General features: G+C 46.0%; 2 protein-coding genes across 5 annotated transcripts in view; one reads left to right on the forward strand and one right to left on the reverse strand.

The window, feature by feature from the left end:
* The window catches only part of MTRR (5-methyltetrahydrofolate-homocysteine methyltransferase reductase), a 32,415-nt gene extending 24,417 nt beyond the window's left edge, over positions 1 to 7,998 (reverse strand). The window contains exons 1-4 of one of the 2 annotated variants that reach the window (XM_028122660.2): positions 7,912 to 7,998; positions 5,825 to 5,985; positions 3,930 to 4,083; positions 2,011 to 2,128 (exon numbers count right to left, since the gene is read on the reverse strand). In XM_028122660.2, coding sequence (XP_027978461.1) covers positions 2,011 to 2,128; positions 3,930 to 4,083; positions 5,825 to 5,953 — 401 coding nt within the window. In that variant the 5' untranslated portion in view covers positions 5,954 to 5,985; positions 7,912 to 7,998. Of the gene's footprint in view, positions 1 to 2,010; positions 2,129 to 3,929; positions 4,084 to 5,824; positions 5,986 to 7,362; positions 7,432 to 7,911 lie in introns of those variants that run through there. The other variant, XM_028122661.2, reaches the window with a different exon arrangement.
* Positions 7,999 to 8,127: 129 nt separating this feature from the next.
* On the forward strand, positions 8,128 to 18,740 carry FASTKD3 (FASTK mitochondrial RNA regulator 3). Of its 3 annotated transcripts, XM_028122670.2 has the most exons (7): positions 8,128 to 8,214; positions 9,106 to 10,576; positions 11,210 to 11,295; positions 14,089 to 14,263; positions 15,445 to 15,514; positions 16,767 to 16,881; positions 18,373 to 18,740. In XM_028122670.2, the coding sequence occupies exons 2-7, from the start codon at positions 9,139 to 9,141 to the stop codon at positions 18,469 to 18,471; spliced, it is 1,983 nt and encodes a 660-aa protein (XP_027978471.1). In that variant the 5' UTR covers positions 8,128 to 8,214; positions 9,106 to 9,138; the 3' UTR covers positions 18,472 to 18,740. The 3 variants fall into 3 exon arrangements, 2 of the variants coding, with proteins under 2 accessions (XP_027978471.1, XP_027978472.1); XR_003612217.2 differs by lacking the exon at positions 18,373 to 18,740 and having other exon boundaries at positions 15,327 to 15,514; positions 16,767 to 16,792; XM_028122671.2 differs by lacking the exon at positions 18,373 to 18,740 and having other exon boundaries at positions 15,327 to 16,859.
* Positions 18,741 to 26,025: the final 7,285 nt, after the last annotated feature.

Raw genomic sequence — 26,025 nt, forward strand, 5'->3', positions numbered from 1 at the left:
AAACTTGAAGTAAACTAAACAGGTAAGAAACCGTGCATCAGAATCTTGGAAATCACATCCTTCTCATTTTTAATCACAACTCAAAGGACATATCGATTAAATTCTAATTCATAAAGTTAAATGACAGGAGGAGGCACATTTCAGACCTCCGTCTTATGATTCTAGCTATAATCTCATTAGAACACACATCCACCCCTCAGAGCCTTTGGAAAAGCAAGTACATAAAATTCTGGGTTCAACAATGACAGCTATGTTTAAAATGCCATTTTCACAGCTCCGAAATATTAAGACAATAATACCCCCAACAGAAGAGCTAATTTCGGGGCGCCTGGGTGGCTCAGTTGTTAAGCATCTGCCTTCGGCTCAGGTCATGATTCCCAGAGTCCTGGGATCAAGCCCCACATCAGGCTCTCCACTCAGCGGGAAGCCTGCTTCTCCCTCTCCTGCTCCCCCTGCTTGTGTTCCCTCTCTCTGTCAAATAAAAAAAAGAGAGAGAGCTAATGTCCACGGAGTACTTACTACAAGGCAGACATTATTCTAAGAGGACAACCTGTATCAATTCATCTGTTCCTCCCCAAAAAAAATCTCCACAGCACACACTATTATCCCCTATTTCACAGAGGGAGAAAGTGAAGCCCACAAAGACACAAAACGTAAGTAACATGACCAAGATTTCAGTCAGTGAAGTGGGGGGCAGTGGTTATCAAGGATCTGCATGCAGGTAACTGGACTGCACTCTGCATTCTTAACCCCATCAATGTGGGGGCTCTACACTAAGTCAGGATATATCCTTGAAAATAATTTTAGAAGAGGAAAAATTCAAGGGAGGTAGTTAGGTTGAAAATTCAAGAGATGCAGGTTGATGAAATACACATTCAAGAATTTTAACACTGGAACCAGTAAATGAACAGGGAAACTGAAAGCCTCTGAAGAGAAAGAAAATACAGACTCAGTGATAGGCCCAATGGGTTCTGGAAGAAGTCAGCAAGTAAACGGCTCATGAGACAATAAACACTTAATGGCAACAGGACTCTGGCAAAAAACAACAAAACCCCCCCCCACACAAAAATCAATATAAAGAGACAAAACTAAAAGGTGAACACGTAAGGCAACATGGTAGAGCTTTGTCACAATCAAGAACATATGCACTGGGGATGTGGAAAAAACCCAGCTCATCGCCACCACAGAAAATGATGCAGTGGAGGGTGGGCTACGTGGAAAGAGAAGTGTCTCCAGCACACCTGTGCAAGGTGGTGCTGTGCAGAAAAGACATTCGCTGAATTTGCCATTCATAAACAAAGATCAAGTGAGTAAGAAGTTAATACATACTCCAAGTAGGAAAAAATCAAGTGGCTGTGCTGTCATCTGCTGAAATAGCCAAAAGCTAAATGATAAACTTAGTTGTAGGACATCTATAAGATCTTTGAATAAAGACATAGAGGATCTGAAAGGTGGCACATAGGGTGAAATACTGAACTGTAAAAACAAGAGTAAACTAATGGAAACAGGAATTATTTTTCTGGCTGGCATGGTGGCAAGCGGCCATTAGGATGGTAAGGAGAGAGCCGAGGCACGCAGCATGCTGTGAACGCCTCTGGTCTGTGTTCTCTGCTGGGCGCCCTCCATGTGAGGGCCCGCAACCAGTCACTGTGTGTGCACGGCAGAGAAGCAAACACGCAGGCTATCAAAGTTCCTAAAGAAAATGCGGACTTCTACAAATGCCTACACACTTCAAGACAAAAATAACTTTCCTGGGGCATCTTTTCAAATTTCTTCCATTAGCAGGTACCGAGATGCACGAGGCACTTAAAAAAGTCAAGAGAATATATAAATCAAGCGCTGGCTGATCTTTGGTCCTAGGAAAAAAGCTAACAAAAGGAAAATAACAGTCTCAAAATAAAAGCTTCAGTGCTAAATCAAAAATCATCACATTTTATAAACTCACAAACTTGCATCCAGTACACAGAAGGGCTGACAGGAAATGGCGGAGGAGAAGCACGCTGCTCTTACCCCACACAGTCATCCGCATGTCCGGTGTCATAGAAATGCTGGGCACCAAGCTCCTGAAGTCGCTTATCAATGATCTTCCCACCATTACAGAAGTATGTGTATTCTGAATCACCGAGCCCTAAGGAGCCCAAATAGGTTATGAGTACACACACAGTAAGGTTTAAATTTAAAGAAGAGATACAAATATTTAAAACAGTACCATTCCATGCTCTGATTAATAACGCACACCTTCATATCTTCTGAGGCTTTCCTTGAGTGATACTAAGTATGCAAATATTTGCCTTCTATTTTACAATATTAAAGTACCAGACCCATCAAAACAGAAACAAACACTTCTTGGCCACTGTTAACAGGAATATTTTCACATTTTTGTTTCCATGAATCTATGTAAAAATATGGGAATCTTAGAAGAAAAATTAGGTTTAAAAAAACCATAATATCTGTATTTGCAGACTTTTCTGATCTAGTGCAGAGTTCTGCAAACTACAGCCTGTGGGCCAAACACCACTCAGTCTCTCTCTAAAGTTGTGTTGGACCACAGCCAAGTCCACTTGTTCACCCACTGTTTATGGCAGCTCTCCAGCTGCAACAGCAGAGTCAAGTAGTTGTTATAAAGAACACATGGTCTGCAAAGCCTAAAATATTTATCATCTGGCCCTTTATTGATTTTACTGACCCCTAATTGAGAGCATAGACAGGTACATCTGCAACATAATCATTCCCTATATTTTTGTGTTAGATGAATTAGGAACTGCTGTTTCCTGGTAAGAAAATGGACTAACATTTTCAAACGTGGTTAAAAATTTTAAATTAAAAGCATCAATTTCTCAGTTGTTTAATCATCTCCATGTACTTTCACAAAAAAAAGAACAGGGTGAGATATTGTTGGGGGGGGGTCCATAAATGGCCTAGGAGTGACTAGAATGCTTGGATACTTTTTTTCAGGAATTTTTTAAAGCAACACATACACGTTCATTCTTGAAAATAAAGAAATTAGAAAAAACCTGAATAAAAAATGTAAATATTCTAAAATAAGTTATACAAGACAGATCTTAGCCAGGGTCATAACCTCAAATTTCTAATCAGTTACTTAGCATAATCCATCTTTATCAGATACCCTCCCCCAAAATAATTCTCAAAGAGGATTCAAAGAACATAGACCACAAGCCAGGAATACAGGCTCTGAATTCTCTCTCTGGTGTTCTATCTCACTGAGCTGGTCCTTCTGATACTTTATCTTAGTTTTTTAATCTATACTTCACAGAGCCCTAGGCCAGTGTTTCCTAACCTGGAATGCATATTAGAATCACCTAGGAGTTTTTAAAACCACTGATGCCAGGACTCCACCTCCGAACAATTAAGTAAGAATTACTGGAGGTGGGACCAGGTAACAGAATTCAAGGAAAACCTCCCCCAGCTGATCCTAACATATGGCCGGGATTGGCAATCATCCTAGGGCAGTGGTTCTCAGGGAGATCAGATCTACCTGGGAGCTTCTGGATTTTTCTTTTTTCCTCTTAAAAACAACAAAAACAAAAAACCCAATAAAATAGAATTCAGAGTTGCTCCTTCAGGGTTTTTCTTTCTTTTTTTTTTTTTTAAACCAAGTTTGGGCAGGGGTGGGGGGTGGGGGTGGACTAGCCGTTGATATTCTTAAAAGGTTTCCTAGTTGAATCTGATATGCGCCCATGGTTAAGAATGCTACTCCCGGGGCTCCACAGAGGAGCCGCTATGGGATGAAGACAGAGGAGGCATTCACAGAACACAGAACATTATAGAAATGTATAAAACACGTAACTGTAAATAGAAAACCAAGAACAAAATCTATACAACCACGTATCATGGTTTTGAAGGATACATTCAGATACCAGAATTAAAACCAGGAATAACTGAGGGCAGGCAGAACGCAGAGTCCATACCCAGTAATCCATAGTGCAGGTGAGCAAAGAAATCTCCCGGCAGAGCCTTGTCCTGTATTGCTTTCACGAACTTGCGCGCAGTGTCAGGTGGGTCTCCAGTGCCAGTGGTGGAAACAACCACAACAAGAGGCGCGGTTTCGGTTTTCAGATCATACTACAAAATGAGGACAGCATGTCAGGGATCTCCGGCAGTACACAGTTTTGATTTAACACATCAGCAAGGCAACCAGCTAGGTCTCTACCCAGAACCAGTCATCCGTGCTTCATGTGGCTTCACAGCACAGAGGGTGTGGAGTGTTTCCAAGTTGGGAAAGTGCAAGTGTTACTCCTCAGACACCACGGAACCTGGGTCACTCCTCACTTCCTCTGGGTCCAGGGAGCTGGGAATACTGAGCGGGTAAATGGAGATCATCGGCATTTGGTGTCTTACAGATAAAGTTTCTTCAGTCTAATTCTCACCTAAATTGAAATATTCCAAAGAGAGCACTCACCCTATTTCTAATGATTCCATGAGCTCTACTGCTCATGTGTATCATCGAATCTGACTCTGAGGGATTCACTTATTTTTCATGCTGATACAAGGATCTGAGCTAACAGACTACCTGGTGATTTGATGCCTACAGGGGACAGCACAAACTGTGTATTGAACTTTTACAGTTAAAGTAACTTCACCTCGACAAGAACTATCATGACCCAGGAAGTGGACAGCTATCTGTTTAAACTTGGATCAAGAACTGGAGAAATCAATCAGCTGGGGAGAGCAAACAGGACTACTAACATGGCACTAAAAAAAAGAACATGTACTATTCACCTAATGTTCAAACAGCTGCTGGCCTAGGTGGTGAGGTGACCCCGAGGGGCCAAATCAGGGCTAGTTATATGGTGCTGACAACTTTTTGTTTGTAGTAACAGATTCAGATTATATTCTAGCATGTGGCATCCTCAACGCCAACACTGACGTTACTGTAGGATTACAGAACCTGCTGATTGGTGGTGTCCTCCAGGATGCTCCCTGTTGGGTGAGTGGCTACATCTGGAGTCACCATGACCCTGATGCATAAAGGAACATGAAGGTTCTCCTATGAGCTGAGTTTATAATTCACTGATGCTGCTGACAGTCTAGTCTTTTGAACTAGAGATGTGGGAAAGGCCAGAGGAGGTTATGAACTTGAGTCAGTGTATGAGCAGGGTAATTTTTAAAGTACTGAACTGAATTTGACTTGTTAGTGGCTGGCACGTCAACTTGGGCTTATACAAAAGCTCCTGCTAGTTGCTATGGACTGCATTGTCTAAGACAGTAAAATCTGGAGAACTCAATCAGACTAACTGAAAGAAGAATACAGATGTTACAATCTTACATGACCTAAGGTAGGAATTTCTGCAGAGACTGAGAGTAAAAATAAGCAGTCCCTGACCTAAAGAAGCTCAATCTTCTCTAGATCCTTACACATCTGCTTTAAATTCTATTCCACAAAAGAAATGCATGGTCCTTCACTTGAAGGAACTCTGACATGAATGGCAAGGTCTTTATTTTGGGGAAATACAAACAGGGCACTGGGATTTGTGAGCTGGAAAACACATGTGTGCAGGCGAACACACATCTCTTTCGTTCTCACAGCTGCCCTGAGAGATAAACAAGGCAAACACTACTACTTCCCCTTATGGTTGAGGAGTAATTACTTGTTTCAGGTTTTTGAGACTGTTTAGGCTAATTTAAATGTACACTTGATTTGTTAAAAAAATGACAAATCTTACAACACAGTTGATAAAGTAGATTTGACAGTTGAAAAAAAGAAAAGTGTACGGAAGCATTTAGCAGCCTACTTCGTTTAACATCGCCTCCCAACCAAAATACTTCAAGCATAAAACAGTAAAAACCGTGAGTAACCATTTACCTTATCTGACTCACTAATACAGTGAAGATCTGCAGAAAATCCATGTGCAAATGCTTTTTCACATATTTCTTCTGCTATGGCCTTTGCCTGTCCTTTCTGTGTCGCATAGAGTAACAGAAACCTCCTCATAACCTCACGGCATATGCTACAGCTTTAACACACTGTAAAACAGAAGAGAGAAAAAGGGATTTTTTTTTTTAATTGAGGAGTACACCACAGGTATTAATTCTCCCTCACAATCTTTTTTAAAAGACTCCAACAATATCCACAAATAACATTTAATAGATTTCTCTATAAATATGTTAGTGTAATTCTCAGTCAGTCTAAAAAAGAGAATTCATCAAACCAGGGAGAATACAGGAGTAAAGCTCTAAGTCCATGGCTCAGAAATCTGAGGCTGGGGTCAGACGACCTGCGCTCGAATCCAGCATCCATCACTCACAACTGCAGAACTTCAGGCAAACTTTTCAACCCATCTGTGCCCCGGCTCCCTCACCCTTAAAATGGGGATAATAGTATCCACCTGACAAAGATGTGTGAGCTGCAAAGACCTGAACCATAGCTGAGACACAGCAGTACTCCAAAAATCTCAGATATTTTTATTTTATAAAAATGTAATGGGGCGCCTGGGTGGCTCAGTCGGTTAAGCATCCACCTTCAGCTCAGGTCATGATCTCCGAGTCCTGGGATCAAACCCTGAGTCGGTCTCCCCGCACAGCGGAGAGTCTGCTTCTCCCTCTCCCTCTGCTCTTATGCATGCTCTTGCTCTCAAATGAATGAATAAAACCTTAAAAATAAAAAAAAAGTGTAAAAATTGCATTGGAAGTATAGGATTTTGTTCCTACGTGATCCTAATACCAAATAAGCTAATCCCAGTAGTGAAGTTAATCAAGCTCCATACTCTGCTCTATTGTTTAATTCAGTATCAGACACAGAGGTGAGAGCACGGGTGTAGATGGAGAGAGGAACTATTTCCAGTCCACTCAAGCTTCAACTGTTTTTCCTGAAGAGAAAACCAGGAGTAAAATACGGGACTCGAGCCCGTGGGGAGGTGGTCTAGATACTTTTTTTTCCATACTCATCCAGGATCTACAGCAGGGGCACTGTCGGGGGCCGGCTGGCTCAGTCGGAAGAACGTTGAGACCCTTGATCTCGGGGCGATGAACTGCCAGCACCCACGTTGGGTGTTAAGATTCCTTAAATAAAACTTAAAAAAAAAAGTAACAGAACTGGGGGACTGTCAACTTGTAGGAGCTGATTTCAATAAATCAATATCAAATCCCGGCTTTTTGGGAATGGACCATCAGTAGTTTTATGCTCCATTGCTCAGGTACATCAAGGGATAAATTAAGCCACAAAGAAATTAAGAGAATTGTGTTAGAAAACATTAAAATCATGGGATGTCCTCAGGGAGCAGAACAGCGCCTGGCACAGAGCAGGTGCTCAATAAGTCGGCTAAACGAACGCTGTGAAGACAACACCCATCTTGGACTCGGCGAGAACTGCGGAAATGCAGTGATGGAAAGGTCACCGCTTACCGTCACTCTAGCTGAGGACCTCGAGCTCTTGCTGGGCGCCAGGCACAGCCCCGGGCGCCCCCGCGCAGGAGCAACCCCTCAGACCCACCACCACCTTCCACAGGTCTGTGACCCGGTTCTCAGAGGCGGATCCCCGGCACCCGCAGAGCACCGGCAGGCGGAGAAGGGGGAGCAGCACCCCGCGTCACCCCTTCCCGACGCCCCCGCGGGTCCCGTCGCCCCCCAATCTAGGGAAGTGTTCTGGACGGAGACGCCCACGGAGGGGCCCGCAGCGACCTGCGGGGCCAGCGCCATTCGTGTCAACGCCGCCGCGCGGACGGACCCGGTCCCGGGGGGGCGACGGGAGGCCCCTGGGGCCAGCCTCTGGCGCAGCCAGCCCAGCCCTCCGCCCAGCGGGCCGGACTCCTGACCGACCCGCGAGCGCCCAGCCCGGCCGCGAGAGGAACGTGCGGGCGCGGAGGTCGGGGCCTTCCCCCACCCTGTACCGCCTCCCCGCGGGCTCGAGGTGGGCGGGCAACCCTCCGGAGAACAGCGGCCACCGGGTCTCACCTGAGGGCGAAGGCCGGAGACACTCTAGGACCGCGGAGGACCGCGAGCCCTGCTCCCGCGCCTGCGCAGTCTGTCACGGCGCGCGCCTGTCCAGCGCCCAAGACCAATAAGGAGCTCAGGAAGGAACTGGGCCAATCACAGCGCTTCGGGCGAGGGCGTGGCCTTCTCCTTGCGCATGCGCCGGGCTGCTGGGAGGGGGCGGGGGGCCGGCTATGGAATGCGCGTACGGAGGCCCGCGAGGTTCCGGGGCCTCGGCGCTGCTCGGAGGTCCGGCGGTCTGAGCGCGGCAGGTGTCGCCTTGCGGTAGGTGTCCCGGCCCGGCATACGTGAGCCCGTGGCGTTGCCGAGGTGTCCGTGCTGCCATGGCCCTCCCGCTTCTCTCTGGCCGGCGCTGCTGCACGCCCCGTGCATGAGCTCAGGTTCCCGGGTCGCCGGGTTTGGAGGTACCCGGAGCGTGGGGTCCTTTGATTCCTGGGAGGACGCGGTTCCTGGGGCGCCCCGTCTGCCCTGGACCGCACACATTCGTGTTCCCAAGACCAGGCGGAGCGTTTAGGTCTACACGGAACTTCCACCTTCCTCCCGTAGTGCCCTGCATCGTTTCACTTCTTTTAAATCTGCCTTTTTCCCCCTTGGCCAAACTAGACCCCTTTCTTCCTCCGCCCCGGCCTGATCTTTTCTTCGAGAGGAAAACACCTCAAGCCTTTTATACCTGTTTCGACCCTTGCTTTGCGTTGACCTATACGAATTTTGGCCCTTTTACCCGTTGCTCCTTTTGGGTATATTTAACCTGACGCAGTGCTTTCTATCAGCCAACATAGAGGAGGCGTGTTTCGGGTGTAGACCGCCTGAGTGTGAATCCCAGCTCTGCCCCGGACGAGCTGTGCAGACCGGACAAAATGCCTCTTTGGGCTCAGTTTGCTCATCTGTAAAATGATTAGAAGTACTTAATTCCTTGTGTTGTGAGGGTTAAGCTATACCGGTAAAGCACGGGGGTACATGGCGAATAATAGCGAGTATTATTCTTAGCTGCCACTTCTCTAAGCCGTGGGATGCAGAGATTGATGTTCGGGTACTTGTGTTTAAGTGGGAGGTTTTTGTGAATCATTTGTCACGAGTACTCATCCTGCTTCATAAGCGTTCATGTTGTTGAGTTATGCTCTGTATATATTTGACCATGTTTTTTATTTCCTCTAGTCATAAATCAAGAAGAGTTGAGAATCTGATGGCATGGCTTTAATTACCTTGCGGAGGAACCTTTGCCATTTGTCTGATTTTCGGATCCACGGAGCTCTGGCTGCTTTGAAAAATCATCCTGTAAATTATGTTCACAAGGTTTCCGAGGAGCGTCTGTGTCCGTGGTTCTGTTCACCACAGTCTGAGCCTTTCAGGGTCAGATTCCATCATGGCCGTTGTAAAAAGTTCCATTCAGAAAATGGAAAGGACCTTAATCCAGTTGGTGAGCCGGTGTTCTCTCAAGCACATGATTGGGATAGGCCTGAACAAAATCTTAAAAGTGGGGATGAACAGATGTTTTACAGGAGACTGAACAACTTCACCTCATCAGAAGAAGTGTTAAGTTTTATAAGCACGCTGCAAACTTTGCCTGATACTCTAGCAGCAGGAGCCTTACAGCGGATTTGTGAAGTGGAAGAAAAAGAGGGTAATCAAAAGCTGCCAAAAGAAATACTAAAGAATAGTGTCTTTCAAGCCTTATGCATTCAGTGTGAACAGGAATCCTCAGGTCTGCCAGACACCGTTTTGGTGACTGCTTTGCAAGCCCTGACTCTGTTGCACATGGATCCCCCCAGTAGCTTGTTACTGAACCTGGTGGCCGAATGCCAGCGTCGTCTCAAACGGGGTGGCCTGGAAGTTCACAGTCTTTGTGTTCTTGGGGAAAGTCTGATTAAACTGCAAGGTCCAGGCTGTGCGACGCTAGAACTGATTATATGTCAACTGAAAAGTGAAAAATTGGAAGAATTTACTCCTGAGGATATTGTGGCCCTTTATAGGATACTGCAGGCTTGTAGTGAAAAAGTGGACCAACACCAAGCATTCCTAAATAAGTTAAACAACTTCTCTCTGTCAGTAGTTTACAACTTGAGTCCTACATTGATGAGCCAAATGCTCAGTGCCCTAGCAGTTCTTGATCAAACTCAGGCACTTCCTCTGGTTATAAAATTGGGAAAATACGTTGTGAGGCATATCCCTCATTTTACTAATGAAGAGCTCAGAAAAGTCTTAGAGGCTTTCATATACTTTGGGCACAATGACAGATTTTTTACAAAAGCCCTAGAGCAACATGTAGCTTCAGTGTGTCTCACTTTGGATCCTGAGGTTGTCAGCAAGGTCATGGAGTACTGCAGTAGGAAAAGGATTCTTTCAAAACCCATCCTCAATGCAGTGGCAGAAACCTTTGTTTGCCAGTCAGAAAAATTTTTGCCTCATCAGATTTCTGAGTTAATCGAACCTTTTGGAAAACTCAATTATTTGCCCCCAAATGCCTCTGCTTTATTTAGAAAGCTAGAAAACACGTTGCTCACTCATTTCAATTATTTTCCACCGAAAACACTACTGAAAATTCTCCATTCGTGTTCACTAATTGAATGCCATCCGGTCAACTTCATGGCAAAAATATTCAGCCCTTATTTTCTTCAAAAGCTGCAAGGTGAGTTGGTTATAACTTCTGAGAGTGGGGAAATTGAACGTGTACTCTTTTCAAGTTGTGTATCTACCTGTACACTGAGCAATGCGTCACCTCTGTTTTCTCTTCCGTAATAACCTGAAGATGAGTGTCAGGTGCCAGTGGATACACAGAGTTCCAGGATGATGGAACACTGCACAAAGCAAAACAGTTTCTGGTCAACAGACCGCCAGCCTGAGTCTTGAGGGATGTGACGTGGCCCTGGTCATAGTCACAGCATGTCAGAAGCCGTGAACGCAACTGGCAACTTCTCGGTTTTGAAAGGATGGCGTTGGTCGTCTCAATTGATGGCCACCCAGATATGTCAGGTGTCCATGTCTCCACAGTTAAAGGAAATTCTCAATGATTTTAATATACCTGGTACTTTGAATTATATTCTGTAGTTTGGAGCTTGAGTTCCTTGGAAGTTAAAATGAGATTGTATTGATGGCAAGCTAGAGGGCATAATTAACTCTGACACGTTCTTTTCCCAGAGTCATTTAAAAGTACGTTACTTCCGGAGTGATCAGTGTGTGTTGTGCATTCCTGGATGTACCTTTCTTTTGTCACACATACCAAAATCAAACTTAAGTACAACTGGAATGCTTTTTATTTCAGGTGAAGAATTGTATTTGGACAGACTGAGCCTTGCACAGCTGACCCAACTGTTCTTAACCTCAGTCCTAGAATGCCCTTTCTACAAGGTAAGAGCAAGAGCCGGGCTGCCTTATTTCCCTGTGGGGGCAGCTTTCTTTTGTCTTCCCTCTCCCAATCTTTTAAGTTTCTCCTCTTTTGATCTGTCTCAGTAACGGCATCAGAAAGCAGAACTTTCATTCGCTTGGAGTTACTTGCCACCAGGTAGTCTTTTCTTTTGATATTGAATTGGCCCCATTCCTATTGTCTTTAAAGGACCCGTTTCCTGCCGCAAGGTGTCTTGGAAGATTTGTCCTCCAGTCAGAGCGACCTTAGATTCACTCTGCTGGCTGTGAAGGGCTTTAGTACTCCCCATAGCTGTTAGATACAAAAGTGTGAATCTCTGGACTGAGCAAATCCTAAATGATTTCAAGTACATTTTTAAGCCAAGCCAGACATTTCCTTCTTCTCTGATAGGGTTCAGTGTAGGTGCAATTTGTGCTTCCCATCTAGTACTCTAGAGATTCATTCTCCTAACCTAATCAGGCCCCTTGTGTTGGGTCACAGATGGCATCTCTAGACTTGCTCATCCCTGCCTGGTCCTCCGGGCTACACGGAGTCCCCTTTAAGAGTAGCTCACTTCAGAGTAAGGTGTAAGAATGAAGATACCACTATTTTCTTCTTCTTTTTTTTAAAAGATTTTATTTATTTATGTATTTGACAGGGGGAGGGAGAACACAAGCGGGGGGAGCAGGTTCCTCGAAGAGCAGGGAGCCCGATGCGGGGCTCGATCCCAGGACCCCAGGATCATGACCTGAGCCGAAGGCAGAGGCTTAACTGACTGAGCCACCCACATGCCCCCCACTATTTTCCTTAAAGCTGCTTAAACAGTGCTAAGGCACATAGAGATCAATGGTACTTAGGTCCAACCTCCTTCCATCCCTGAAGGAGCAGTGTTGACAACAGTTTTTATGTTGAGTTGCGCACAAATGCACGAACACTATTTTGCCTTGGCGTGGGACTACTGCAAGGACAGTGTGCTTGTATGTATCCAGTATATTGCAGACGTTCCTTGGGGGCAATACACAAAGATTAAGTGCATTCTTTTTAAGGATGGCATGCTATTTCCAGACATTTATTCTGTTGCATCATTGTTGGACTTCCAGGTTTTCTCCAGCATTTCTCTCCATCAGCGGGCTGTAATAAACATCTCTGCATACCCTTCCCTACTGGAGCCTTTTTGTTTTTTGATCTAGAGACTAGATTCCTGAAAGTGAGTTGATTGCATTACCCACAGATTTGCTGCCCCTAATGGTTGTAGATGTCCCTTCCTCCACCGTGGCCCTGCCTCTTCTGTCGCTGTGTTATTAGTCCTTTAATTGTTGTCATCCGACTCCATGAGAAAGACTACTGTGCCACATGTTTAAATTGCATTTTAATGAGCAATAATGGGTTGAACATATTTTCACGGTGCTTATTGGTCATTTACATTTGCTGTGAATCCTCTAGTGACCTCTTGACTCAGGTTCCTATTGGGTTGTCTTTTTTTGGGGGGCGTCCCATCCTAGAACACATAAGATGGAGCTGTTATCTCCTGTGTATCTGTGTATGTTGTAGATATTTCCTCCTGGTTTGTAGTTCTGAAAAAATTTTTTTTTCTTTTTTTGGGAGAGAGAGCATGTGCACATGTGCATGGGGGAGGGGGGAGGGTGCAGGGAGAGAGATAAACTTAAGCAGACAGCCGCCCTGAACTCAGAGCCTGGGGCGGGGTTCAATCTCAGGACCCCGAGGTCATGACCTGCGCTGAAATCAAGAGTCGGACACTTGACTGACTGAGCCACCCAGGTGCCCCTGTAGTTTTTACTTTTTTGTTTGTTTTAATTTAATATTGTTTATGGTATCTTTGTGCTCTATAAAAATTTTTAAGTTTTGGGCGCCTGGGTGGCTCAGTCGGTTGAGCGACTGCCTTCGGCTCAGGTCATGATCCTGGAGTCCCGGGATCGAGTCCTGCATCGGGCTCCCTGCTCGGCGGGGAGTCTGCTTCTCCCTCTGACCCCCTTCCCTCTCGTGCTCTCTATCTCTCATTCTCTCTCTCTCTCTCTCGAATAAATAAATAAAATCTTTAAAAAAAATTGTTTTCTGTAGTGAAATCTATCCATCTTTTATGGTTTCTTCTCTCACTTCAGAATATTTTACCTGTTCTAAGGTAATATAAATATTTTTCTAAATTTTTAAAATATCACTTCCCGGGAGTAAGTCGGAGGGGGAGACGAACCATGAGAGACGATGGACTCTGAGAAACACACCGAGGGCTCTAGAGGGGAGGGGGTGGGGCATGGGTCAGCCTGGTGACGGGCATTAAGGAGGGCACGTTCTGCGTGGGGCACCGGGTGTTAGGCACAAACAATGAATCATGGAACACTGCATCCAGAACTAATGGTGTAATGTATGGGGATTAACATAACAATAAAAAATTAAAAAAAATACAAATGTCACTCCCCTTCCTGTGTTTAGCTCTGTAACTGACAGTCCACGCGCATGCTAGGATTTTCCCTTCGTCCCCTCCCAGGTAGATTGCCAGCTGCAGTGTTTACTATATAGCTGTCCTTTTCTCCCTGAGTTCAAATCTCACCTTTTTCATATTGTCCTCTGTTAAAACCGTGAGCGTCCTCGAGGCCCTTAAAGCGATTCTGAGAGTTCCAGAGATGTTTCTTGAGCTGTAACAGCATGGCTATTCCGTCCCTCCCTTTCTGTGACCTCTGACTACTTTGAAAACACATTTAAAAGATATATTGAACTATTGGATTTATTTTCTTGTTTTGTATCGTATCTTCCTTTCTCAAGTTTAAACATCCAATTTTTAGGGTCAGAAACTTCTTCCTAAGTATCAAGTGAGGTCATTTCTTACTCCGTGCTCTTCCCTGGAGACGCCTGTGGATTTTCACCTTTACAAATCTGTGAAGATTGGACTGATTGACCTTTTGGGAGCAAGATTGTATTTTGCTTCAAAAGTGTTAACGCCCTACTGTTACACAATAGGTGAGTAGTAGGGAGTTTTGCTGTTGCTTACCAGCTTCGGCATGCTGTCCTCTTTGGGAATCTGTGGGATTTAGTAGCCAGTGGAAGGCCTGGAAATGTAAAGCAGAGGTGGCCCTTTCCTGAAGGCAGATTGGAACAGTGGGTGAGCGGTAGGGCTGTGGAGTCCAGACGGTAGGGGGGAGTCCCACGTGGTAGCGGAATGTCTTTGAGCAGAGGAACCTTTCTCTGCTTGCTTCTTTTCTGTAAAATGAGAGTAGGAAGCGTAGTGACCCAGACTTCCATAAGGACCAGGTGCGAGTGTAGAGTGATACCAGGAACTATGGGAGCTGTGCCGTTGCCCATTGCTGTTGTCCTCTAGGGCAGCGCTGGCCCACACAGCAGGCAGGAGTCCCTGTGGCTACTTAAATTTCCATTAGCTCAGATTTAAAACCCATCCGAAGTTCAGTTCCTGGGAGCCACACGTCAAGTGCTCAGACTCCCAGGGGGCGGGCGGATGCCGTAGTGGACAGCAAAGGTGAAAATACGTGCTTCGCAGCAGAAAGTTCTGTTGCACGGGGCTGGCCGGAGAGTTCAAGTCCTTATGTCCTTCATGGTTTTTTAAAAATTAATGAGTAAAAGAAAATCAGCTCGAAGGTGACAGTGTCTTATTGGCTTCAGGTGGTCATAGCTCACCTCCCCCTTACGTGCTCTTTTTACAAAAGGAATGGCAGACCATCAGAGGAAGGCAGTGGGGTCTCCTGTGCCCCACAACCACCCGTCGGGGTGCAGGAGACAGTGCCTACCTTGGCGGCCCTGGGAGCCCCAGCGATGAAAGTTTTGACTTGCAGAGGTTATACCTGTGCTTTGCTTAAAGGATTTTCTTCACTCTGGGTCGAAGGGTGCCCACCGCTTACTATAAGGAGAAGGAAAAAGCAGGCGGGGTTCTTGTCACGCCCGATACCTTGAGGACCCACTCCTGGTTTTCGGGTGGTTGAGCCTCCTTAATTTAAGGCTGACGTGGTTGATCATAGAGCTGGTTAAAGTGAAATTCTCACCGTGGTCTGGTGTGGTCATTACTTCGCAGCCTTCAGCACAGCTGGGTGCGTTGCGGTGTGGACGAATTCAAAGCAGAAGGAGGAGAGCAGGCGCGTAGTGTTTGTGAGGGCACCACACGGAGAATGTTTCCTTTCTTCTCTCACCAGATGTTGAAATTAAATTAGATGAAGAAGCATTAGTACTGCCATATACAGTTGACGAAGATGTGCATAAAAGGTAAAGAAAATTGGTGTGGTTTTTATGTGACAAGACGTGGCGAGCTTGATAATCGATGCTATTTTCTCAAGGTGGGAGAGTTGACATGGTTCTGGAAGTAAAGACGGTAGAGTGCAGCAGCCCAATTGTGGAAATTCTGTGTAACATAAACATTAATGTTAATGAACTTGAGTGCAGTTTCAGCATAGGAAAGGATAGCACACCCGTGAGTTCCTGAAAATAACGCTGACACACTGAAATAGCCGAATCCCCAGTAAACCCTTGCCACAAAAAATGTATAAATATTTTGGATTGTCTTAAAAATTGAGTTTCTCCCTCTTATTAGATAAAGGGCTAGTATCCAAAATCTATAAAGAACTTATCAAACTCAAGAACCAAAAAAACAAATAATCCAGTCAAGAAATGCGCAGAAGACATGAGCAGACATTTCTCCAAAGAAGCCACAAATGGCCAACAGACACATGAAAAAACGCTCCACATCACTTGGCATCAGGGAAATACTGATCAAAACCACAATGAAATACCACGTCACGCCAGTCAGAACAGCAAAAATTAATTGGTGGGAATGCAACCTGGGGCAGCCACTCTGGAACACTGTAGGGAGGTTCCACAAAAAGTTAAAAAGAGTTACCCTACGACCCAGCAATTGCCCTACTGGGTATTTACCCCAAAGGATATAAACATAGTGATTCAGAGGGGCACCTGCACCCCAATGTTTATAGCAGCAATGTCCACAAAAGCCAAATTATGGAAAGAGCCCAGATGTCCATCGACAGATGAATGGATAAAGAAGAGATGATATATATACCCAAGGGAATATTACTCAGCCATCAAAAAGAATGAAATCTTGCCATTTGGAACAACGTGGATGGAGCTAGAGTGTCTTATGCTAAGCGAAGTAAGTCAACCAGAGAAAGACAAATACCATATGATTCCACTCACGTGGAATTCAAGAAACAGGTGAACATAGGGGAAGGAGGGAAAAAAGAGGGATGCAAACCGTAAGAGACTCTTTAACTAGGGGAGAACAAACCGAGGGTTGCTGGAGGGGACGTGGGTGAGGGGATGCGGTACTGGGTGATGGGCATTAAGGAGGGCGCTTGATGGAATGAGCACTGAGTGTTGTATGCAACTGAAGAATCACTGAACTCTACCTCTGAAACTAATAATACACTATATGTTAACTAAATTGAATTTAAATAAAGAACTTAAAAAATAACAAAAAAATAAGTTTCCCCCTATAATTTTTCAGGGTAGCGCTGTGCATTGATGATCCAAAAAGATTTTCTCTGAACAGCAAACACTTACTGGGAAAGGAAGCTATTAAACAGAGACACTTGCGCTTGCTTGGTTATCACGTTGTTCAGGTATGAGTTCTCCTGTTTCCTTTGCTCCAAAACCAATTTCTTTTTTTTTTTTAATATTTTGTTTATTTATTTGACAGAGACACAGCAAGAGAGGGAGCACAAGCAGGGGGAGTGGGAGAGGGAGAAGCAGGCTTCCCGCGGAGCAGGGAGCCCGATGGTGGGGCTCGATCCCAGGACCCTGATATCATGACCTGAGCCGAAGGCAGATGCTTATCGAGTGAGCCACCCAGGCGCCCCTCCAAAAGCAATTTCTACTTTAGATTTGCTTTTCCCAGGGTGCTAGGTAGTCTGCCAGCCCAGTGGACCAAGGATCTTACATCTAGTTTAAATGTCAACTTCGTTCATTAGGCTTAATCTCTGTATTTATATTTCGAAATACAGAACGTTCAGACCTTCCGTTTTCCAAAAGTGAGGCATCCCTGTATTTTCTATGAGCTGTGCTAACCTCTGCTTCTAGAATTACTAAATTATTAGAATATCTGTTTTACTTTCATTTCCCCCTGATATAATGAATAGAAATAGACAAGAGGACCCTTTAAAACCAGAATCCTCACCAACACTTTTATGTATTTATTTATTTTTGAAGATTTTATTTATTTATTTGACAGAGACACAGCGAGAGAGGGAACACAAGCAGGGGGAGTGGGAGAGGGAGCAGCAGGCTTCCCGCCGAGCAGGGAGCCCGATGCAGGGCTCGATCCCAGGGCCCTGGGACCATGACCTGAGCTGAGGGCAGACACATAACGACGGAGCCACCCAGGCGCCCCCTCACCAACACTTTTAAGGCCTCAGCGCTCGCTTGCATCTGCGGTATCGATGGCTCACCAAGGTCCCCTGTGAGGAGTCCGCGGTGAAGGTGCACGGAGCTGCCCAGCTGCCAGTCTGCTCTCATGTCTGGTTCCGTTTTTCCACTCCGTATTTCACCTACGTCCCCAGACTAATTTTTCTAGAGATAACACGCCAGTGCGTGTTCAGAAACCTTTATTGTCCCTTCACCGCTTACAGGAGAAAGCGAAAACCCGTCTACATCTGAGCGTTTAAGACCCCCCCCCAGCTGGCCCGCAGCCAGACCCTCCGCTCCGAGCTCAGCGGCCTCTTCCCTGCCCCCATCCCTCTCCATGCTCTCCTGCCTTTCTCCCCTTGCCCACGCTGCTTCCCCTGTCAGACTGGTCTCCACCGCTCTGAGGATCCAGATTCGGGCTCCGTCTCGGCCCCTGGCTCTGGCTCTCCTTCCACCCTCAACTGAAACGTGAGGCTCTGCCCACGCTGGAGTTGGCAGTGTTCTCGGCATGTTCTGCTGCTGGTGTACGGAGCCCCGCCTGTGTGCCAGGCGCTGTTGGAGGCGCTGGGGGTACACGATGCCGGCTGTGAGCTCTGCCCTCCGGGAGCCTACGTGCCGCCGAGGGGGGCGGGTTCGAGAAACCAGAACACCAAGGTGCTTCAGAACGTGACGGGTTATGATGTCTTTCTTTTATTTCCCTTCCTTTACAGATCCCCTATTACGAGATCGAGATGATAAAATCAAGAGTGGAATTGGTGGAGTATTTACAAAGAAAACTGTTTTCTCAAAACATGGGCGTTCGTTGGTAACAGGAAGGAATGCTGGTTCTAGGACTCAGAACGTGAAGAACCTGGGTTTTCATGGGACTCGGTACAAAAACAGAACGTACATTGTGACTTAGCCGTTCGTGGACTGTGGTGATCTGGAAAGGGTCTAGTTTTCCTTATACCATGTATACACTTAACCAGTGGTAAATTTTAAATAAAGTTTTATTTTTATTTAATACCATTATAGGTATTTTATACATGAAGCAATTGATCGAGTACAATAAAGGATTGAAATGAGGGTCATTTTTAAATCTTTGTCTTATGGTGGTTATTTGCTAACTGAAAATATTTTCTTTCAAGACCTTTGTTTCCTCTTGTAACAAATAGAAGGAAGAAATCTTGTCTCCTATTTCCCTCTTTCATACTTGGTTAGAAGCAGTCCTACGTGGTAAGGAGAAGGAACGGTGGAGAAGAGCCTAGGACTGTTGATAGAAACGTGTCATTACAGAATTATGCAGAAATAACTTTTTAGTTAGTAAGAGAACATTTTCCATCGGAACAGGAGCTATTTATCCTTTTTTTAAGGTGTAAAGATGTGAAAGTTATTTAGGTGGGATTTGGGGAGAGGCACTTGATTGAGAGAGAATTTTCTGATTTTGAATCGAATGGATCAGATTGTCTGCCAGTGCAAATGCGTCCTCGCACCGTTGGTGTCAGGTTCGAGTTTCGGGGGAGAAGAGTACGAGGAGGCCAGCTGGTGGGCGGCGGCAGCTCAGGAGCTGCGCACTCGGGCTCTTAACCAGCAAGTTCCGTGACCCTGGACGGGGGGACGGGCTGTGCCTTAGCCCGTGCTCAGTCTCTGCCGAGCCCCGGCTGAGCTCCACAGCGGACGCTCTTGCAAGTCCCCGGCTCCTGACCTGGGTTTTGTTCCCGCTTTGCAGGTTCGTGGACCAGCTCAGCGAGCTTGAGTGTCCTGCCCATTTCATTCATCACAAGAGGTGAAAGAAGGTTCCAGTCTAGTCTTGAGGCTCAGTAGAGCACAGTGGCTAATTCTCTAGCCTGGGTTTAAGCTCCAGCTTTCCCACCTGCTAATGGGTGATCTTGGGCCTCTGTTGCCACAGGGATAATCATAAATAATAACAGGGTTGCGAATAGCCTCCTGGGACGGCCACAGCAAAGTACCGTAAAGGGGGTGGCTTAAAACAAATTTATTTTCTCACGGTTCTGGGGGCTGGAAGCCTGAAATCTGTCAGCTGGGCCATGCTCCCTCCGCAGGCCCTGGGGGAGGATGTGTTCTTGCTTCGTCCAGCTTTTGGTGGCCCCAGGCGTTGTTGGTGTGTGGCTGCGTCGCTCCAGTCTCTGTGTCCGTGTTCATATGGCTGCCCTCCCTGTGTCTCTTCACGTGGTGGTCTCCCTGTGTGTGTGTTTCTGGCCCCAATTCCCCTCTTTTTACAAGGACTCAAGCCATATGGGATCAGGGCCCACCCTAATGACCTCATCTTGATGGAATCTGTGAAGACCCTGTGTCCAAGTCGGGTCAGAGTCACAGGTATTGGGGATTGGTGCGGGGTGGGGGCGGGAAGAGGACACAATTCAGCCCATGACGGGTTGAAATGAGAATTAGTTAAAATGCATAAAACACTTGCAAGAGTACCCAGAGCAGAGTGAGGCCACAGTGTGTCAGCTAGTGAAGGGCATGCCTCCAGCTGCAGAGAAGGAAGGACGACAGAGGGAGGTGGGACAGGGGACGACAGGTGCCTGGAGGCTGCTGTATCCTGGGCGCACACGACCTTGCTACCCTTCCCTGGCCACCAGGCCGACCTCACTGCACCGCCCAGCTCTTCCCACGACTCCCTCATCCCGGGGCATGGACCAGCCTGCGACATGGTGAGAAAAGAGGGGAACGAGACCCAACGGACAGCCACACAGAGGGGTGGCGACAGTCTGCTCCAAATGCTGTGAGGAGAAAGTACGGCCCAAAACGTTCTTCCTCCACCTCTCCTCCGGGTGTGAATCCTCCTCCATCAGGACCTTTTCTTCCTCGTCGCTCTACCGGGAATCAGATACGCCCGCCCCCTGCCCTCGCGGTCCCATCCCCCGGGGTACTGCTGCCCCCTTGGCTCCCCCCCATCCCTCGTGCGTTCACCAGATGTTTATTAAAGGCTCAGCCGATGTTGGGCCCCCCTGAATGCTGCCGCTGCAGAGGGAGCGGGAAAGGGCCCAGCCTTGAGGGGCAAGGAGCCGAGTGAGGCGAATCAGCGCGCAGCTGATGACAGGGACGAGCCGGCTGGCCCCCTGATGGGTGTGCAAGGCTGCAGAACACTCCAGGCCTGCCCGGGGAGGGAAGGAGGTTTCTTGGAGAGCCTTGTGAGCCCAAGTGTAGATGGAAGGGAGGTGAGTCTGTGGGCTGCACAGCGTTTCAGGCCTGGCCTGGCCACAGAGCCCCCAGCACAAAGCACACAGGGCGGCCCCACCGAAGGAGGCCAGAGGGACTGACCTTTGTTTTAAAGCAAATTTTAATCCTGAAAATGTGCATGTATGTCCTAAATACCACTTACGCTAGTAAATAGATATAAGGTTTCTGGTTTCACCAACTGGATATGAATTTGACAAACTCTGTGAAATGATAAAAGCAAGTCCTCATCAGCTCGGTCCCAGGCCTCTGGGTTGACGTGTTTACCCATACCAGCAAAAGTGGTGATATTGTTGGAATGACATATTCATTCCCATAGCTCTTGCTACCATACATCGACGATACCTTTCAATATCTCGCTGTAGCTTTTCAAAAGTAAAAACGAAGAAAATTAAAAAACAAAAAGTGAAAATTTGTTCTACTTGCAAGCATAACCCCAGAAGCACCAGAGTGACATTCTTCAGGCCTTCCTCTAGGGGGCAGCAAAGCTCGGGGCGCTCCCTGGGTGGGATGCTGCAGTTCAGAAGGGAATATTTCTGGACATTGGACCCTCTGTAGCTGCATGTAGGTGGGGCAGGGGGCAGGAGTCCTGGGAGCACGGGGTGACCATCCTGCCAGAACAAAACAGGCAGCTTTCCTTACCTTCCTCTAAGGAAGGAATGCACTTTGCCTGAACAAGACCTACCCAGACTTGGAGGGCAAACCAGACATGGACCAGAAGATGCCCGCTGGAGCGGGAGTTCCTTGGAGACCAGGACCCTATCTGCAAGTCCTTGTACGGCCATGTGTGTATGGAGACTTGGTAGACACCTATTAGGCGGAAGAAGAAATAGGAAGGAACACAGAACTCAGCATGTTTGATAGGATTCTGGGAAGGCAGAAGCCCTCCATTCCCTCTAAAAAGGCTGCGCCCACCCGAAGACATCATGTTCAAGGGCAGTGAGGGCACCTGGGCCCGGTGGTGGTGGTGAGCAGCTCCATGAATTAGCCTCCGAAAGCTGAGATTTTCCCGAACTGGAACATGCCCTGACGCTTTGGAGTCTAAAGGCTTCGTGCAGGTTAGTGAAATGAGGCACACCTTGTCATTTGTTTGGCCAGTCCTGGAAAGTAGTAAATGCTCCAGAAAGGCTTGTGGGCTCTTGTTATTGGTACGTGTGTTACATTGCATTCTCAGTTCAAGTTCACTATTACAGCTAGTGGCGAGTGTGCACGTGGGGAATGCTCTCAAGGAGGAGCACGACTGGCTGGTGAATCCTGGGCGTACCACGGTGAGCCTGGACAGCTGCTTTTGTTAATTAGCATCAAGGACATTGTGCTGAGTATCCCCCGCCTGTAAAATCTTCGCTGTCTGAAACCATATCAATAAGAACAGAAACATACCTCTGCTGCCTGCAGGATCTGAGCAACGTCGGTGACTCTGACACAAAGAAGTAGCCTCCATTTCCAACTGGATGCAGAGCTTCAGCAGAGCTGGGGGGGCAGTGGGTGGACACAACATCCCACATTTATCTTACCTTTGGGGACCCTGAGTCGGCTTCTCCAGCAGGGCCCAACGTTAAGCCCTTTTACACATAAACCTGCTCTGCTGCAAGTCTCTCCAACCCAGCTTCATTTAACTTTACCCCAACCCACCCTTTCCCAAATCCTCTGATCACTCCAGCCAGCCCTCCATTTGGCTCCCCTGGGGTGCTGTCTCCCTTGCCTCAACAGTCAGTAGGCCTAACTTCACATTGGCGGTCTTTGGCTGTTGGACTCCATCATAAGACATTTTACCTTAATACACGCACAATCCTGTCTCAGAAGACAAGTGTCTGTCTACCACCCTGTCCCAGAGTCCCTGACATCTAGTGCACACTCTGTGATATTTTGGGTTCCAATGATTGCAAGAAACAATATCTCTTAATTACTCTACTGTTTTTTACTTTTATTATGGAAAATTTTGAATACATAAAAAGTTTAGAGAAAGAAAGGTGTAATGAATGAGTCCATGTGAGTCCTTTTATTCAGCATGACAAATCAGCAGAATTTTCCAATCGTGTTTCATCTGTTCATTCCCTTTATTTTGCTTTTTTTATTGGAAAGTTTATAGAGAAATCCAAACTATCATATACTTTTACCCTAAGTAATTGAGTATGCATCCACCATCCACGAACAATTTTTTTAATCTAACTATTCTACCACTATTACAAGTAACAAAACTAATAATTATTCTCTACGATCACTTAATAGCAGTAAGGGGCATCTCCAAAAACATCCAGCAGCTTACATCATGTGTGATGGTGAAGCACTGTATATTCTCCCTGAAACCAGGAATAAGAGAGAAATCTACTCTTATGAGTCTCATTCAACATCATAATGGAAGTCATGCCACTCCAATGAAAAATTTAAAAATGTAAACATATGGGAAAGGTAGAAAGAAAACTGTATTCACAGATGACATGATTAGAAAATTCCAAAGAATCTATAAGAAAACTTTGTAGAATGAATACATAAGTTTGGTGAGGTCTTGGGATGCAAGACTGCAACAGAAAAAACTACATTTAGAAAGCAGAAATTGTAAAAATATTATCTACATTAGCTCCAAAAACAATCAAATATGCAGGTATACATCTATAGAAAACATACACGGGATCTGTGTTTGAAAACTACAAAATTTTGAAGAAAGACATGTTAAAAGACTTAAATGTATGGGGAGACATACCATGTTCAGGGATTGACAGATTTGACGTGGTGAACACATGTTCCGTTTAGATGGTGTAAGGATTAACTGCAGTCCCAATCAAAATCCCAGCAAGACTTTTTGTAGATAGAGATAAGCTGTTCCTCAAACTTATATACAAAGATGGAAAAGTTGGAAGAACTCAAAGAATGTAGAAAAAGAAGAATGAACGAGTGAGCATCACCCTACCTTCTTTCAAAACTGACTCTGAAGTTGTAGCAACGGATCCAGTGTAGTGGTGGTGGTAGATCAATGGATCAGAATACAGAGCCCCGAATAGAGCCAGACCAATAAGGGTAATTGACTTCTTGACAATGGTAGAAAGGCCATTCACTAGATAAAGGATAGTTCTTTTCAACAAATGGTGTTGGAACAACTAGACATTTTTATGCCAAAAAAAAAAAGTCTCAATTGCAAAGATTAACACAAAATAGATCGTAAGTCTAAATGTAAAAATATAACACTTTTACATCAAAACTGAGGTGTCTCCCTGGCTCAGTCAGTGGAGGTTGTGATGCTGATCTCTGGGTTGTAAGTTCGAGCCCCACGTTGTGTGCAAACATTACTTAAATACATAAACAAAAAAACAGATGGGGAAAATCTTACTGAGGTAAATTGTTGAGAGAAACGACACCAAAAGCAAAATCTGGAACAAGAGACACATCTGTATTCAGACATAGGTATACCCTAATGTTAGGAGGAATGTGCGGGGTGACACTGTGTCTGGAAGCTTCTGGCAGAATGTACCTGATGTCCAGTCTCTGACGTACACCCTCCGTTCCTGGGAATCCGCGTGACCCCACAGAAAGAAACACCAGCACATGAGGGTACACTTCCTTGTGTGCTGGGGTTCATCATACTATTTATCTTTGCAAATGATGAAAATTCCAAAACCAGTCAAGAACCGTGAAATGGTAGCTTTGACCCAGCAGTCTGAGTTCTTGGATGCTGCCCTGGGAGGCACAGGGGGTACAGGCACAGTGAGGCTGCTGCAGCTTTGCGTGCAGCTGCAGATACATGGGGCCACCAGAATGCCTCAGACAGGAGGATGGCTGAACACCCAACAGCACAGCCACACCATAGATGATCACACTGACACTAAGCATCGCTCCTTCAGTGACAATCTGGGTACTGGGAATGCAGCAAGAAGCTGTACAGGTAAGGTAGAAGGATATCCACTGATGAGAAAAGACTGACCAGGGAACTGTAAGGTGGCCAGGGAGGCGTGAACACTGTCTGCACACTAAGGAGCTGCACTAAATCCTTGTAATGTGGTGATGGTGTGGTGGGCATGTATAGAAGGGGATCCCCGTATTCTAAAACAAATATGGAGATGGCTACAGATAAAGTAGACCCAAGGTCTCAAGTTTGCTGAGACACACTTGCTGCTGGGAAAGTGCATGGTGAGCACAGGACACTGGGCTGGACCCGGGTGATGGCAGTTGGGGGTTCATCATACTATTTATCTTTGCAAATGATGAAAATTCCAAAACCAGTCAAGAACCGTGAAATGGTAGCTTTGACCCAGCAGTCTGAGTTCTTGGATGCTGCCCTGGGAGACACAGGGAAAAGCTACCTGCAAGAAGGCATTGTTCACTCTTGATGTCCGACCTCAGGATCCCCACAGCAAGGACACAAGGTAACAATTTCAAAGCAGCCACTATAGTACGGCGAATAGAACAGTGAACTTACAAAGCAGGATGGTGGGAAAATATGAACCATCACTTGCTCAATCTGAAAGAAAGCAGAAAAGTAGAAACTCCTTGAGCATAGGAAAGCAAGGTGAAGCTTTCCCCTCTGTTTTCTTCTTGGGGTTTTACAGTTTCAGGACTTACATTGAAGCCTCGCGTTCATTATGAGTTGATTTATGGTGTTGGTGCCATAAGATAAAGGTTCCAATTTCCTTCTTCTGCATGTGGTTGTGTGGATGTCCAGCTTTCCCAACAGCATTTGAGGAAGGTCCGTCTTGTCCCCACTGCGTGTTCTTGGCACCCGTGTCAATGATTAGTTAGTTGACCATATCAGAGTGGGTTTCTTTCTGGGCTCTCTAATCTGCTCCATTGGCTTATGCCAGAAACACATTGCTTGGTTGTTTGTTTGGTTGTTTGTTTGTTTAAGTAGGCTGTAAGCCCAGTGTGGAACCTAATACAGGGCTTGAACTCATGATCCTGAGATCAAGACCTGAGCTGAGATCAAGAGTTGGATGCTTAACCCACTGAGCCACCCAGGTGACCCAGAACCATACTCTTTTAATTCTGTAGCTTTTTGACGTCCTTTGAAATCAGAAGTGCTGCATCCAGCTCTGTTCTTCTTCCTCAATACTATTTTTGCTGTCCAGGGTTATTTGTGGAGACATATGAACGTTAGGGTTCTTTTTTCTATTTCTAACAACTTTTTTCTATTTCCAACATTCTGATAGGAATTGCATTGAAAGAGAGGGTCACTTTCGGTGTTACAGACATTG

Source organism: Eumetopias jubatus, unplaced genomic scaffold (assembly GCF_037043125.1).
Source record: "Eumetopias jubatus isolate StellerSeaLion01/CBP00866 unplaced genomic scaffold, mEumJub1_p1.0 scaffold_5, whole genome shotgun sequence".
Classification (NCBI taxonomy): domain Eukaryota; kingdom Metazoa; phylum Chordata; class Mammalia; order Carnivora; family Otariidae; genus Eumetopias; species Eumetopias jubatus.

Excerpts from the sequence above, each read along its gene's own strand:
- FASTKD3 (XM_028122670.2), top strand. The coding sequence starts at position 9,139 with ATGGCTTTAATTACCTTGCGGAGGAACCTTTGCCATTTGTCTGATTTT. Across the intron at positions 14,264-15,444 it reads GCCCTACTGTTACACAATAG|ATGTTGAAATTAAATTAGAT; the intron begins GTGAGTAGTAGG and ends TTCTCTCACCAG. Across the intron at positions 16,882-18,372 it reads TTGGTTATCACGTTGTTCAG|ATCCCCTATTACGAGATCGA; the intron begins GTATGAGTTCTC and ends CTTCCTTTACAG.